Source organism: Acanthisitta chloris, unplaced genomic scaffold (assembly GCF_000695815.1).
Source record: "Acanthisitta chloris isolate BGI_N310 unplaced genomic scaffold, ASM69581v1 scaffold23001, whole genome shotgun sequence".
Classification (NCBI taxonomy): domain Eukaryota; kingdom Metazoa; phylum Chordata; class Aves; order Passeriformes; family Acanthisittidae; genus Acanthisitta; species Acanthisitta chloris.
In genome coordinates this window covers 21,207-38,650 of record NW_008654628.1, presented here as the reverse complement: position 1 = coordinate 38,650, position 17,444 = coordinate 21,207, and the positions used below count along the sequence as shown (strand labels likewise).

General features: G+C 38.3%; 1 protein-coding gene across 1 annotated transcript; it reads right to left on the bottom strand.

Moving 5' to 3' along the window:
- Positions 1–2,493: 2,493 nt before the first annotated feature.
- Positions 2,494–15,397, bottom strand: LOC103810702 (RING finger protein 175-like). Its single transcript, XM_009083617.1, is given in 11 exon segments — positions 2,494–2,550; positions 2,552–2,613; positions 3,345–3,460; positions 4,223–4,353; positions 5,004–5,066; positions 5,068–5,125; positions 6,576–6,683; positions 7,803–7,851; positions 7,854–7,920; positions 7,922–7,953; positions 15,277–15,397. Coding segments are annotated over 11 exon segments (864 nt in total).
- Between the last annotated feature and the right edge of the window lie 2,047 nt (positions 15,398–17,444).

Below are 17,444 nucleotides of genomic sequence, written 5' to 3'. Positions count from 1 at the left end.
GCAGCAGCAGATGTTTTGGGAAAACTTAAAAACAGCTCTAAAATCCTAGTCAGGGACGTTAAAGAATGAATATGTAATATATATACTCTGTAATTTTTTCCTTTGCCTCTTTGTCCGATCACTCATTTGCATCTCAAGAACAGAGATCTGACCTGCTGCAAATTCTGATCTGACCTACTGCAAATTCTAACACCCACTGTGAGATTATTTTCTTTTTGTAGCCTTAGTTCTGCATTGTTGTACTGGTTTGGACTGGAAGTGAGTTAATTTTCTTCATAGTTCCTTCTATGGTGTTGTGGTTTGTATTTGTGACCAAAACAGCCTCCATAGCACAGGGGTTTTTTTAGTTATTTCTGAACAGTGCTTTGCAAAGCATCAAGATCTTTTCTGTTTCTCATACTGTCCTGCCAGCAAGTTGGCTGGGGGTGCACCATAATTTGAGAGGGGACACAGTTGGGACAGCTGATCCCAGCTGACCAAAGGGATGTCCTGTGCCATAATCTCATGACCCATGACATCATGCTTGGCATTACAAGTTGTGGGAAAGAAAGAGCGAGGGATCTTTGGAGTTTTGGTGTTTGCTGTCCCAAGCCTTGCTTTCATGGCAATGGGTAGACATTTGCCAGCTCATGAGAAGTAGTGAATTAATTCCTTGTTTTGCTTTGCTCATGAGTGCAGCTTTTGCTTTACCTATTGAACTGTCTTCATCTCAACCCACAAATTTTCTCACTTCTACCCTTCAGATTCTCTCCCCTATTCCACTGCAGGGAGGGTGCGGGAGTGGTTTGTGATTCTGATCCATCTCCCGAGGTTAAAACACAATAGTTGTCTACATGTGTTAATCAGAAGTATTACCAAAAACTGTTTCATTTGAATATTTAATGATGAAGATTTGTTTAGATATGCAGCTGTGGTTTATATGTCTTTATCTTTGCAAAGATTTTAGGAGAGATCCTGCCTAACCGAAGGTTTTTCTGAATTCTTTGTATAAACCACTTCTAATTAAATGCTATAAAAGTAAATTCATGAAGCAAAACTCCTTTGACTTGCTCAAATGGAATTTAAACTGTTTTCAGCTATAATGTGAGTAGCACAAATATATATGTAGTCTTTGAACCCAATACCACTTTTCTCTCTATATTCAGCAGCCTTAACATAGGCACAAAATAAGGTCTTTCCTGTCTTTCTGGTCTCTCTGTAAAGGTAGTCCACAAAACCAGAGTGGTAGAGAGCATCCCACCTCAGACTTTGTGCTTGCTGGGGCCATGTTTCCTTGAAAAGTTTACTGGGACAAGGCCTCTAATTGCTGAAAAAGTGGAATAAATGGGAAACTCTGGCACCAGACTCTTCCTTCAGAGTTGATTTAAAAAGAAAGGGGTGTCTTTGGTGATATTTTCCTTGCAGCCACAGGAAATTTCAGATGAACCCTAAGAGCCTGAATATGGTAGGCCAGAGGAACAATTAACTTCTGGATGAGTTCAGGGCTTAGGTACAGTGTAGGACATTTCCAGTCATGTACAGAAGCAGGTCTTAAAAGGCTTCATATGGAAATACCTGCAACATTTGGCTGTATCTGTGATGAGATCATGTCCAAGTTAGTGTTTTTGTTGTTGTGTATTGATCTTAGGCATTTAATGTGGTATGAAAACTGTTCAAACCCCTCAATACTTGTAAGTGAGCTGGTACATTGCAAGTGTCCTCCTACAGCTGGTTACTGTCCTGTTATTGTTTTTAGAAAGTCCTCTACACAGCCAAAGTGACAGTGAGAGCAAAAATATCCCTGTCCTTTGCTAGCCATCAAGAAGGCTAGCACACATTCTTCCATTACACCTGCAACTGGGCAATTCTGACAGTGTCATGGAAATTAATAGTTTATTTACATGCATTTTTTCATTTGTGAATACAAGAATAACACATTATAAGAATTATTAACTTTGTTATTTCATCTAAGCTAGCACAGCCACCGTCTTTCTGTGTACTTAAGATTTGCTCTTTCTTTCATTTGAGTTTTTAAAGTGTATCATTTCCTATTTTTAGCATCTAAACCTAACCTTCATCTGTAGATGGCTTCACACAATCTCTGCTTTATTCTCATATATATATTAAAGTATAAGTTAAGCTAGTGTGTATCTCTGATTTCTAATAACAATGTGAAGATTCTTAAAATACTGACCATGTTTCCTCTGAGTTCAAAAGCCACTTCAGCTAGCTACTCCATTCATTCTAAGACATAAATCTAGTATTTTTTTTTCTAACTTGAGCTTCCCATTAGAAGCATCAATTTCTTTTAATCTATACTGTGGGAAAATAATATATGTTTTCGTATTTGATGCTGTACAGCCTTGCCATAATGCAAAAAGAGGTACTATCTTGCAAAAGAGTTTCTAGCACACCAGAGTTCCACCAAATGCTACTTTCTCTAGTCTCTTAAAATTAAGTACATAACATGCATATTTTTGTAGACAGATAAATATCCAACACTTTGAATTCTCACTAATAATTTGATTTCTCTTCTAGACCCAGTGAGTAATTAATGCCTCGGATGATAGCTTATAAGGACCAATTGCCAAACTACTAGGTAGCAGAGCCAGTCCAGAAGTTGTCCATAAAATACTTATGTGTTCCCACATAATCTGTTGATAAGGAAACTGAAAAGAAAATGCAACAATAGGTAAATCTTGGGGGTTTTTTTCTTAGTCAGAATCAAAGAAAAAGTTAAGAAAGGGTTAAATTTTTGAAATATCTTTTTTATTTCAAGTCTTGTACTTTATTTCCTTTTTTTTTTTTTTAATACGGGTAAGGTTAAAATTAAATATCTTCCTTACATATGATTAAAACAGGCTTCAAAAAATTAAGCCAAACTTTGCTTCCATTCAAGCATTTTTCTACAGATGCAACATCAGATCTGCAACTATTATTTTGTTTGCTAAAGGAAAAATTTTGTTTACTAACTAGTAGGAGAAGTGGAGGAGAAAAAGCACTTGTTCTGAAAGTGGATTATATAATTTTTGTTATTTCATTAAAGAGCAAAATCCACTGCATAGTCTCTCTAAAACTGCAATTTACATTCTTTAAAGTGTTCCTCTCATTATGAAAATTATTTCCTTATGTCTTAAAATCAAGAAGGAAAATATATATGCACTTTTCCTTGCTTGCTTGGGGTCTTAGATAAGATAAAGGCAAACAGAACTATCATCTTCCCTAAATATAATTGTTCCTTAATAATAATTGTTTTTCCATTTATTTAATGTGGCTGTCTCATACCTCCACTGCAGATCAAAACAAGAATTAGTAAGTAATCAGGCTATGTTTCAGAAAATACAAATCAAAAGCACACTTGTTACGGGGAGGGTATGGGCTACTTAACATCCCTTGCAAATCAGCTTTCTCAGGGCAGTATGGGCAAGTCTGGTTCTTGCCAACAATACACCAACTGCAGATGAAAGATTCATGAAACCCAGTATCAGGTGTATTGTTAAGGGAACTTTTAAATACAAAAAAGGCCCAGTGCTTACATCTGCAAACGTGGTCAAACCATGAACAGATAATTTTAATGGCTGAGTATGAATACTGTCTTGTTTTATAACCAAGCAGTTTCAAATTACTTAAAATATTTAGACTATTTAGAATTATTGTAAAGCTGAATCCAATGTCCTGAACAGCCAGACTGGTATTCAGATTTTCCAGCTAGCAGGAAGCCAGGATCCTTTTATGAAGTGCAGAAGGGGGTGATTAGTAACATTGTTCCAGCACATATGCGATACTTTTCATTTTAGTTTTTGGAACACAAAATGCCGAGTTGTTTGGTATCCCTGAGTATGAGTCACTGGGTCTTATGTCAGGCTGCAGGGTGTATATGTGCCATGGCTTGGAAGGGTTCCACATCTGCCTTAAAACTATCCAGCAAACACAGCCCCAGGCACAGCCAGGAGGGAGCCTGAATTAGCAGACCTGACTCATGGGTCAGCATGCCTGGTCCAACATTCTGCCAGGCAGACCCACAAAGGCTGTGCACCAAATACCTGGACGGAGGATTTAGGCCAAAAATCTGCATGGCCTCAACTTATATCAGAGAACTGTGTTTACTTCTGTGCTATGACAAAAGTATGCTATGCTTCTGAACGTGGTTTTGGTTCCTTTTTTTGTCATTATTACTTTTTAATGCAGCATAAAAGATGAGAAAACAGCATTTTCGTAATTACATACATGGAAAGGATATCCATGATTACAGGACAGCTGGTAGGTATTTTCAATGATCCCTTCTTTGTTTATATCCACAAAGTTTTTCTGCCCGCAGACTCTGCAGATGTCATTGCAAAAATTTCTTGTTGGTATGCCACTGGTGTTGTAAAACTGTCAAGATCAAATTTACAGGAAAAAAAGAAGCCAAAGAACAACAAAATATTTGCCTAGAGTCAAGGATGCATAAACATATTTCAACTGCCATCAAAGATAAGGACGGCATGAAAATGGCTACAGTTTTCTTAGTTGACTAGTGCCAGGATGCAGAGTTACCAAGGAATAATTAAAATGCTATTGCTGATGCAAGAACTTTTGCAACCATCTGCTTGAGGTTAAGCAACTGGACATAAGAGAATTATGCTGACATAATCACCTTACTTGGAAGATAGCAGCTATAAAAAGGAAAGGGCAAGAAGAATCTTACACAGACTTTGGGGAAGGAAAAGTTTGTCTTCTTACAGCTATTAGGAAAATTATGTAGCATCTTGCATGTAGGGATCTGCCTGCTGGAAACCCCAAATCAGGCCCTAGCATATGTTACTGGCTACTACATTCAAAGTGTTCTTCTAAATGTAAGATTGATGAGGGAGTTCAGCAGTTTGTCCATGGCAGAAGAACAGCTCTTCTCAAAGGAAAGAGATTTAGTTTACCACAAGAGTATCCAGTAGACCTTATTCTCATAACCCAGGGGCACAAGAGATTCAAGGGCTCACTTCCAGTTCTTGCAAGTGGTATTTGGGGCAAAGATCCTCAGCACTTACAGCAATGGTGGAAGCCATGTAGCCAGAACAAATCTCTGCAAAGTCTTATCCCATTACTCCCACAGTACAGTACATAAAAAAGCAGTGTCACACCAATATCCATGGAGTCACCAGACTCTTTTCTGTCTTAAAACTGTAAAAGACTACTCATGTGAGCCTGTTCTTTACCAAAACACCAGAACTTCTTAATACATCTAGATTTTTCTTTATGTCTGATTAGCAGCCCATGCAGAGCTGGTGTGCTGGACTCAGTTTGAGGTACTGTCTGACCAGAAATTCCAGGGATTCCTCAAGAGCATGTAGATCAACCTCATAATGCATCTGCTGTAAGCCCAACACTTCTTAGAGGTATTGCAAATACTGCACATATGTAAATCAGCTGTTTCTTTAAGTGTCAGATTTATTGCCCATACATTGTATAGTCAATTAATCCAAAAGTATGTAGCTCTGATGGAAAATTCTTGGCAGAGACTTCAGTTTTGAGTTACCAATACTGTTCAGCTTTATTCTGTTGAAATATGTTATTTAACCAGCTAAATCCCCCCACCAGTGTATTTTGAAGATATAACTACAAAATTTGTCAGCTCTAATTTAATGGGTCTTTGTGCCCTATAGCAGCAGAAATGGCAAGTCCCTTTTAATGCTGAGAAGCTCCAGTTTCATGAGTATTTGGTAGCCAGGTTTCAGTCTTCCAAGCCCTGTTACATGTAACTCTCTCAGAGAGCTTAGAAGAGATGTTAACATTTTTGCAGACTATATTGGGTTGGGGGGCTTGGGCACTAGGGGATTAAATACCACTTGCTGCATTTTAGCAAAAATTTTACTCTGAGGAATTTGTATCAAGGAGGACAATGGGCCCTTTCAGCTATAGAAACAATATTTCTTTGACTGGTATCTTACACCTTATTGAGACTTGGCTGATCTTGTTGCTTCTGTGAGAGAAATCTAATTGTTCTGTATGAGAAGACTTTAAGCAGAGTCCCTTTCTGTAAAAAAAATGTATCAGCTTGGACTACCTATAGCAAAGCTGAATTCAAAAGCTACTTCAGTATGAGGGCACTTGCTGCTGTAAAAGAAAATGAAAATAAGCCTGCAGTTTGAAGGAAGCAGAAGTTCACTGGAGTAAAAACCTTGAGCAATAGTAAAAACAAAAAGAGAAGAACACCCAAGCAACATTATAGCCTGATAAAGTGGGAAATCATGATTATCAGAAAGAATTATGAAGTGGTTTTGACATGAATGTACTTATTTATTTTTATCCACTATGTCAAAACTTTCTATGGCTCATCTCCTTCAGGTGCATAAATGGAGGACTGAGGATTAATTAGGGGATTAAATGAGTGAGCACAGTGGCTGTACAAAATTTAAGGGTTTTCCCCATCTCTCTTCACACCACAAACACAAGTTGTAAAATGATTAAATGACTAAAGATCAGTTATGCAACTAAAAAGAACAAGAAGTAGGAGAACATACAGCTACATAATGTAAAAGGGGGTTTCACATGTAGAGGTGGGTGGTGAACAGACCAGCCCATAGCAGTTGCCAATCTCTATTTTCCCTGAAGTTACCTACCTAAAGAATAAATTAAATCCAAACATGGTAAATATTATGGCTAGATAATCCACAATTCCAATTGTATAACCCAGTTCATAGACTGGGAGGAACCATTTGTAGACCAGCCTATGGATAGAAAAACAGAAAGACTGCCCATGACTCTGTGTATTTTGCAGGGTGGCACAGAATGCTGCATATGTAGTGTCTACCAAAATATTTATATAAGTTCAACAGAAGTTTTGCACTTCTGTATTTTTCCCTTACAGAAAGGTAAATAAAAACGTGTAATACAGGAAAAAGTATGGGGAAAACCCCCCACACCAAACCCATTTTGTTTTGCTTCAGTCTTCACAAGAAATGGTAATTGTGAACAGATTGCTAACATAACTCAAACTAACAGTTTGGAATTGTGAAGGAGGGAGACATAGGACAGAACAGGTGAAAAACAACTGAGGTAAGTAAAATATAGTCAAGCCAGTATACCACCAATCAAATTTATCTAAACCACTTAAGAGTTAGCAGAAGCAATCTCTGCACCATTAATGAGGTCTTTATGAGCCCAGGGTGGAGAGGCAGAGTTTCAGATGATTGGAGAAGGAAGAATACAGACCTCTCTTTAGGGATGCAAAGAGGGCTCTAAGGAATAAATTCAGACTATTTGGTATATATATCAAATCGATCTCTTCAGGCTCAATAACACCTAGGATGACTGCTGATGGTGAATCTGCAAAACGATAAAGCAAGATAGATTTGTAGAATCATCGCGGTTGGAAGAGACATTAAGATCGTCAAGTCCAACCTTCAACCTGTCACTCTACAGTAACCCCTAAACCCAAAACCATATCATCCAGTGCCAGATCCAGATACCTCTTAGACACTTCTAGGGATGGTGACTCCATCACCTCCCTGGGCAACCTATACCAGTGCCTGACCACCCTGAGAGTGAAAAAAGTTTTCCTAATATCTAATCTGAATCTCCCCTGTCTCAGCTTATGGTTGGAACTGATGGAATGAATTTAATTTTAAGTCTTGTTCAAGTCTTTTTCATTTGCATGTCATATTTGATAAACATATGTTTAGAGGAACTTACTCATACTGCAATTGGAAGATTCCTGCAAATTGTACAGCTAATAGCCTTTTTTGTAGTTTGTTCTAGGGAAATTTTTATTTGCTCTTCTTCTTTCCTTTAAGAAGCAAAACCAGAAGAACTCTAGAACAAGGCAAAACCAACAAAAAAGGATATACTGTGTTGTTGTTCCCAAGAGAGGCTTGTGGGCTGCTCTGAAACTGATGCAACAGTAATAATTGAGGGCATTCCTCACAAGGACAGCAATCTCCAATAGCAAAGGTTGATGGTGAAATAAAAGAGGAACAACCCACATCTGCAGCAGTGTGACTCACTGTTGGCAAAATTGAGACAGTCATTTCAGAGTAATGACAGACTGTGTTTCTATATTATATCGTTAGATTTAATTAACATTGTCAAACTGTAAAACTCAGACATAAAAAGTAACTTGTACAGCATCTTTGTCTCTAGAATCTTAGTCTGCCTTGCACCCTGGAAATAATTAGTAAACCCAATGCAGTAAATGGTTATAAGACTGATAGAACTCATCAGACCCCTCACATCCTATCCTCAAAAAAATAAATTGTCTATTGATAGAAATAATGCTACTGATAAAAGCAATTTTGTTCAAACTCAAATTATATATGATGACCACAGGACTAAAGCTTTGGGAGCAAGTTTTCTGAAATCAGTGGAGGCAGTTTGCACTCTAAGACTCGGAGCTGCTCTTATAAACATTCAGAAAGGAACATTTGGCTGCAGTACTTTGGGATGCTGCTTGGGTACATAACCACATTACTGAAGAATTTTCTTAAAAACTCTTTCTACAGCACAAAATTCTGTGGCTTAAACTTCTAAACCTTTCCTTTTTTCTAAATGAAATGGCATCAAGCTCAATATGTACTATTTGCCTAAATTGCCTACAGTGATTAAATATTCTACTTCTTTTCCAGTAAGCAAATACTTGAAACCCACTGAAGAGACAAAAGCCCTATAATGTCAGTTCTCTCTGCAATCACATTAATAAACTGTGGATTTGGGATTGTGGAAGCCTGATGATAACAAAGATAAAGCAAGACTGACTTCAGTATGCATTTGTAGAATTAGCTCCTGCATCTTTACAGAATGGTTACTAAAACTAAAAAAAAATCATTCTGAGGGGAGGTGGTTTTAAAATTTATGATCAGTTTGGTGCAGGGGGACTTTTTTAAAAGCAAAGAAAAAGCACAATTCACCTAGAGTAAAATGCTATTTCTATGAAAGATTAATCTCTTTCTTTAACTCCAAAATAGAATTCTGAAGGAATGTGTGTTACTCCCTGGGAAACTTAACAGAGTTTTGCCACAGATTTCAACTGAAGGAGGACACAATTCTTCTTTTCTTAAGAAAAAAGGAGAAACCCTTAAAAAAATCCCCCCAGACCCCAGAAAGCATGGAACTATTAAGCAAAGTATTGGTATTTCACCATATAATTTTAAATAAACTAACAGATAAAAACACCTGTACAAAATAATTACATATCATCAATGGATCACATCACTCTTAGACATTTCTCCACCCTGCAGCCCTGACTTTAGGGGACAGCAGTCTGCTGTGTGTGACCATAAAACTGACAGGGCTCCTGCTATGCCATGCAGCCCTTCTGGCATCCCACAGGTCTGTGACACCTACACATCCATGACTGCAGAGTCTGAGGTCTCTTAGCCTTCACCAGAGGCCACCAAAGGCTCCCGTTGCCTGTCTGCCTTGCTACTGTCCAATGTGTGATTCTTCTCCACCGTGCTTATGTAACATGGGTTGCTTTTTTCCAGTAGTCTGAAAGTACAGTCTGAATTTAAATGGCAAAGCCAAAACTGAATGGACACACATATCCAGTAAAGTGGCTACTTTTTAATACAAATATATAAAAGAATTTTGTGATCATGTTAGCTGCAAAATGAAATGAAATTAGAATTAATTTTTTTAATGGTAGTACGACCTCTTGGGTGATGCTGTTATCAGATCAATTGGTATATATTGTTTGCAGTAATTGTTTCCAATTTCCTTATTGATTTTTATGTCTTCCAGATTGTTAATTTTAATACTATTAGCCTCTAAATGAAATGCATGAGTATTTTGTCTTGTAAATGAGAACAAAGATAGGAATTGAGTCAAACAGATGCAAACCCCAGTATTGATTTATTATTAATACTGGAAGGTCACCATCTGGACAATTCCATAAAATAATACAACTGCATTGCTGCTAAATGGGGGCTTTAACATCTGGATCATATTATTCCAAATTTTCCTCATCCACCCATCATAGCAAGAGGAATTTCCTGACAAATTAGATTGCTGCCCAAAGGTAAAATGTTTTTCTCATTACTGTAGTTCAAATGAGCTCAAAAAGACCTAAAAGTGAAGTCAGCATCAGCGTCATAGACAACTTTCCCATTTTTTAATTATGCAGATTAAACAGGTCATACAAGCACCAACTGAAAAACGCCTATCTGTCCTCTGCTTCCCTCACAATGCTCCCCTCACTCTGAGCAAGTTAGAATGTCTATCACCAGCAAATTCAACAGAAGAGTATTATACTGCTATCCTTTCCATCTTATAGTAGATGGTGAAAAACTGTATACGTAAAGAAAATAACTGTGTAATAATTAGATTTATTGTAAGACATTGACCTTACCAGAACTTGTTAACTTGGCAATGCAAGCTAACTGGCTCCCTAAAAACCTAGCTTCTTTTGATGTAGGCATATTTAAATACTCAAAAACATATGCATGGAAGAAAGAATAAATCAGGCTGTTTGGGTTTTTTAAGGTTTAGTTAATATGCCTGTACTTGACAGTACATCGAAAATTGGCAGGGATTTCTACGTTAAGTAAATCAACCAACCTTATTTTCAAGATTTGCTTCATTACTTAGGTACAGAAATCAATGCTGCTTCATTTTTCAACTACATTCCCAAGTAAGTTCTTATTCCATGACTGCCACATGATACAAGTTATATAATCAGTAAAAGAGGCAGCCACCTAGGGTACCAGAAGTGAGGCTTTCATGTTTCATCTGCCTTTCTACCTCAGATTTTAAGGTTTCTATTATGCCAGGGGAGGATGACTTTGTTCGCATATATTGTATTAATTTAATTTTCACCAATGGAAAGCTTCCAACAGCAGGCAAATTGCATTAGAAGAATCAGCTGAGTAACTGATAGAATATCCATTGGGAAAATACAGAGTCAGAATATTAGTAAGATTTTTCCTTCCTTCCCCATCTGGTATGCTAGACTCCTGCCTTCATGTCAAGAAAAATGGGTAGGATAGGTAGTAGGATTTTCAAGGATTATAATTCTCTGACTAGCATTCTTTGCTGCCACCCCACAGCCCAGAGTACATAATACAGTTGCAGGCACATAATTGCCTGCACCTCAATGAGTGCAAAATCTGTGAGCAAAATGGAGAATTTATAGCACTATCTGAACACAGATGTAAACCTATTGAAAATCAGGTTTTTACAAGGTGAATTAGCAGAAAACAGGCTCCAAGTTTATTTTTTAAAATCTCATACACCCACCCCATTCCCCTCTGTACTAGGCTCACACCCATGTTACTTTATATGTGGCCATCTGGTGAAGGGCAATCTCTTCCCTCTTGCCAAAATTATCCACAGCTGAGCCTTGGTTGCTTTTCTGCAACTTTTTTAGCTCTGGCTGCTTTGAAATAGGAGCCTTCCCCAGCATGCCTTTTTTTTCAGGAGACGTTTTACATTCTTGATAAGCCTGGATAAGGCTCTTTTGGAAGGTACAGGCTGTTGCTGTTTCTCTTGCATCTAGTAAGTAGTTGCTGCTTTTTATTTTTTGTTCTTTTTGAGAAAGCTAATGAATGGCCTTTCCATTTAGGGCTGATTTTATGCTCCCTTTGACTTTCATTTCCTTTTTCTTTCAAAAAGAGACCAAACTTCTTTTTTACATGTTTGCAAAGCACTTTAAAGGGGAGGGTGGGAGTCAATCACTTCAATCCTTTGCTTTATTTCTACTAACAGGACTGTGCAATTCTCTCTAGGCTCTGACTATGTCTGAGAATTGCATGATTATCCAGAGCAGGGATGTATATACATGCAAATACCCACCATAACTTCAAAGATTCAGACAAAGGTTTGTCAGCTGATGCTGCCTTCCAAGCCATGCTATGCAATGGAGGGCTGGCTACTTGAGCTACTTGAGCTCTTGGGACAGAAAAAGTAAATAAAGCAGTTTTTGATCAGAGAAAAGGAGCCCTAGGTTTACCCCTCCCATTGAAAACAGCATGTTCTGCCTCTTCACCTGATGTCCTTTCTCTTGCTCTTAAAGATGCAAGCATGTTGTTACAGGCAGGAGAAAGTGTTTGGTTTCTTCTCTTCAGGATTAGACACCATTGTGTGTAACCTATATGTGAACTATACAGGCATAAGCCAAGCAGTCAACAGCTGGATGGCAAGTAAGAAAAATGTGTAAGCAAGCAGAAGTAGAGGGCTGGTTTCTCTTTAGTGAGCATGTGGTTGTTTTTCAGATTTTGACTTATTTAAATGTTTCCTACCAAATCAAACAAAAATTATATGCACATGAATGCAAACATAATAACTGCCACCTGGAAGAACTGTAATGCAGAAATCTAGACCTGTCTGTGCTTAGAGGAGCAGTACTTTTTTTTTCTGTTTATTTTCATCTCAAATGGACAATTTCCTGTATGCTTTAACTGAGTTGCTTAAATTCTAAAAGTGACCATCTTTACATTTTCTGCTCCTCAATCAGGTTTCCTTATCTGATGCAATGATGTATACTAGTTATATTTTCATTTATCTTAAATAAGGATCTCACTAATCATTTGACTTCGTATCTTAATGTTTGTCCTATTTGCTAGTCTTTGAACTACAGTGGACCAGATATTGGCAGTTACTATACTGGTAGAAATCTGTAACTTTAGCATTACTACATGACATGCTTTTAAAGGAAGCAAGCTCACGCAAGGAGATCAACAGTGTGTGAGAAAACTATACAGAAGTGTCTGGTTAGAAAACATGAGTGCAGTTACTACTTGACGCACAAACTTGGAAGTTGCTTTGGTGACAAACAGTCTTAACTAACATGAAATAAGTGCAATAAACCATCTACTGGCAGAGACCCACTGTGAGCAGTGTTTGCTATTATAAAGCAACTTCATACACAGATAGATGGTAGGTGTGAAAAGACTTTACTCTCCCAACTAAACAGACCGTGAAGCAGAACTGCCAAAGCTTAGTGCAAAGTGAACTTCAGCTTCTGGTTCTACTATTTTTACTGAACAAGGCTCTGCTTCAGTTCCTCTTTTACTGGAGTAGGAACCTTTGCTGCTGTCACGCAGCTATGAACTGAAAAGTGAGGCCCCAATATGTTTCTGGCCCAGATGTTTGCTTATTTTAAAATGCACTGCAGAAACACAAAACCCATCACAAAGTCTTATTGTAGTGTTGTGATTGTTATAGTTGTACTGAATCCTCCCTAAATTAGGCTAAACACATTTAAAAGTATATTTTTTCCACATTGCCTATGTCACTTAGTAGGTGTGACTGACTCCTGCAAACTAATGGTTGGGATTGAAGCTTCAATTGCTGAAGACAAAGTTACACATGTAATAGTACTGTCAGAATTGTAGGCTATAAGCATTTTTTTTGGAATGGTTACTTCTCTGTAGTAGACATTAACTAATTTTAAGTACTGCTAAGGAGAATAATGCCTGGAGGAGGCTCAGGAGAGACCTTATCACCCTCTACAACTACCTGAAAGGAGGTTGTAGTCAGGTGGGGGTTGGTCTCTTCTCACAGGCAACGAGCAATAGGACAAGAGGGCACAGACTCAAACTCTGCCAGGGGAGGTTTAGGTTGGATATTAGGAGGAAATATTTACAGAGAGAGTAATAGGGCATTGGAATGGGCTGCCCGGAGAGGTGATGGATTCACCATCCCTGGAGGTTTTCAAGATGAGACTGGATGTGGCGCTTAATGCCATGGTCTAATAACCATGATAGGGTTGGACTTGATGATCTTGGAGGTCTTTTCCAATCTGGTTGATTTTATAATTCTAAGGCAACACAGAGTGCATGGTTTTTAGAATCCTACAGGCTTTCTCAGGCAGACAGGGACCTTCCCAGCTGCTCATCACTGTATGCAAACTTAGAGTTCCAGTGTGTTTCAGCACTGATTTGATACCACTTTTTTGCATAATATTTTCACTGGAAAAAAAAAGACATGGACAGCCTGAGTGACTTCAGTCACTTTAGTGTTGTATTCTTTATTCTAAATATCCATCAAAATCAGCAAAGGAAATATTAATAGGAAAAAAAAATACTTGAAAAGCTCTGAACTGAAAAGCAAACATGAACATAAAATGATTGAATCATAGAGCAGACTGATCTAGAAGGGAAGTTAAAGAACATAATGGTAAAGTAGTATCATATATGACTATACTATACGTACTCAGGTATTGTGTGTGCTCAGGAGTGTGTGTGTGTAAAAGTAGAGAGTTAGTGACACAAAGCTAAAATCCTCAATGAGCTGCACTATCTGTGATTTCATTAGATACTTCACTTGTACATGACAAACACTTCATCGCTGTTCCTAACTCTGGAAGGTACAACTGAAGAGCCTGTTTCACAACCTCTGCAATGCAATTTGATGTCACTGTGAAACTCCACTAACTGTAAAGCTGTCATAGATCAGGCTAGTTTTATATCTTGTACTAAAACTGTTTCTGTAAATTGTATCAAGGTTTAATGCTTTAGTATTTATCAGACCTGTCAAATCAGGGGGTATGATGCTTCAGAATCTGAGATCCAATTGCCAAGATATAGAGTATCGATCATGGAAGTTACTGATGTGACCATAATTAGGAAGTTCAGTTACCAAAAAATGCATTTCAGTGGCCTAGGACACTCATCAGCTGCTGAAGATGGAAAAATGAAGAAGCTGCTTGTATGTTTAAATTCTGCTTGTGTGAAATACCTGTGAAATCCCCATTATTTGTTTATTTCCTTAAAATTCACAAATTGGTTTTTAAGGACTGGTCCTTTCTGAGATGCCTTACTTTTAAAAAAAAAATCTTGTGAATAGCGAAGTCAATGATGGAAATCATGTTACTCTAGTTTTCTCAGGTTTGCAGAGAAGTCTGTGGTAGGGGGAAGGAAGTGAGCTGAAGCACCCTAAGCCCAAGTTTTAGCACCTGGAATACAAAAGAAGTTTCCTCCTTAATCAGTTATGTACCAGAGTAACTTTATGAATAGAGGCCTTCGATTCTTTCAGTAAACCCTCTGTAGCAATACTTCAGCAAGATAAGGGTAGTGACTTTGTTCTTGTACTTAGTCCATTATTAGATAGTTGTTTGAAAACTCCAACTCTCTTTCTTAAAAGCTTTAACCTACTGAAGACTGACAACAGCATCAGTACAAATACACATAAAATAAAATACAAGTTGGTTTTTTTCTTCCTATATAAAATCTATTCTCCACCTGACCAAAAGACCTTGCTGCTTTTCACAGAGGCTCAGTTGTCTTGCGAGGTGTAAACCCTGAAAACTGTCATGGGTCTCAACTGTAACCTGAGAAAGATGTTGTCTTAACCACTAGAGCTCCAAAACTACCCTTTCTGACAAGCTACTCACATTGCAAGACCAACAGTGGCTTTGTTTCCACTGAACAAGAACAACCTGGGCAACAGCCAAGGCTGAAATGAGGACAATAACCATCTCCACAGGCATTGATTCACAGCTATGGGGCATTGCATGTATCTTCCAATGTTTCAATCCAAAATGGAAAAACCCCATGCTATTAAAAAAAAAAAGTCTAGACTGATGTTATACCTGGAGGTGATAGTTCCTCTATGTATGAGATACTTTAAGAGGAACTGGGTTAGTGTTTTTATGTATGAAGATATAAGGTAAGAAATTAGTTAAAACTATTTGGTCTTTGTAACTGGAACTGTTATCCTTAAAAAAAAGAAATGTGGAGTAAAGTAATGGGCAGAGAGACTTCTTTTTTTCTTTCTTCCTTTTGTTTTCCGTTTCTTTTTCTTCTAGTAACTCAGTCCTGAACATGAATACAGCCACAAATACATAAAGCCTATGAATTTCAAACAGATATTTCATATGACAGACCTGAGCCCTGCATAATCTTTTAGTCCAAGGTAAATGTGAACTCAGAAGAGGGCTGAAACCCCTGCTTCTGCTTCCTTCCCTATAAAGTGAGAATTGTAGCTGTTATTTATCTTTCTTCTACAGTTAATAAAATTTTCCTTGAACCCTTAAGGAAGGAGGGGATTGTCTTAGAGCTACCAATCAGTCTCCTTCATATCTAAAGCTGAGCAAGCTTCTGTGTTAGGTCAGATCCTCATGGCCTTGTAGTAAGAATCTTGTTCTTCATCTGAGCTCGACTCAAATTAACTTGGATTTTCCTCTAACCTGGAGCTTCCTGGGCCTACATTTCAAGACTCAACAGCACCTCCTGACTTCCAGATCTGTATATGCACTGAGTGCACCCCAGCTGCACCCTGAAATGAAGCTAAAGAGACAGACATGCACTGCTCCCCCTTCCCCTTCCATGCTATGGTCCATGTGAGGAGAAACATCATGAGCGTATCTGGAAGGGAGTGGCAACATGTTCTGTTTGATTCTCATCCTGGATTCTTTTCAGATCAAGACCTTATGTCATGGTGTCATGTTAGGCCACAGCTACTTTGTTCAGATGGAGCCAGGGTTAAAACAGTTGGGATCCAGATGTGAGCAAGGAGCTATGCAAAAGCCCAAAGCCATTCTTTGCTGCTCTTAGTTGCTATCCCATGTTAGCCAAACTAAGAATCCAGGTAAAACTTTTGACTTTGCACAAATCTGGATGTAGGTTTTATACATGTGGCTCTTTCCCATTCCTTCTTCAGAAGCAACAGTGCAACAGTGGCCACAGCAGCTTTTTTCCATTTGAAAGGAAATGGCTAGATGATGGGTGCTGAGCCTGGATGTTGCAACACTGAAGTGGGTACCAATACCAGCGCCAAACATCTCTTTCCCATCTTTATGGAGGTACCACAGAATATCCCATCTTCTCTGCAGACAGTGCTTGCACTAAGCATCTCTCCCCAGCCGGAGGTGTCCCTCAGGCAGCAATCAAGGCTGCCCCCTTACGGGGAGTGCACTGGCGCGGCAAGCCCAGCGCCTGAGACAGAGTAATTAACACACTAAGTCATTAAGTAACTAGCAAAAGGTAAGGCAGCAACAGGGAGATAACAAGCTTTTCCTCCACACGTTTGTTCCCCTGTCCCCCCTGGCGAAGCAGGCATTAAAAAGATAGTTAAAGGACCATTTCTTTATGTTAGACTTGCAAGGGCAGAAAGCATTGTATTTATTGTGCCTAAAAGAGAACACTGTGCTACAACACCAATCTCCATAATGATCACTGTAAAGTTCTGTGGGACTGATTAAATTGGCATAATGAAAAGTTCCAGTAAATCTTTTCAAGAAAAGAAAATTCTTTACTAACTACATGTCTGTGAACAAAAAGTTAAATATTTCTGGTATTTCTGTATCTAAACATTCTGGAATGTACAATTCATTTACCAAAACATTTGCAAGTGATATGTAAATGAACTTACTTCCGTTGTCCCTCTGTTGATAATAAATCACTTTCCTGAAACACATTCAAAACAAATATTATAACTTCACATTGAACATTCTTCTCTTCATCCTCACCACCCCTGCCATCCTGTGAGCTGCTGGATGTGTTGGTAAGTCCCCGTGTCCCTCTTGCCTGGAAATTGCTTGGAAACTTGAAGGTTAC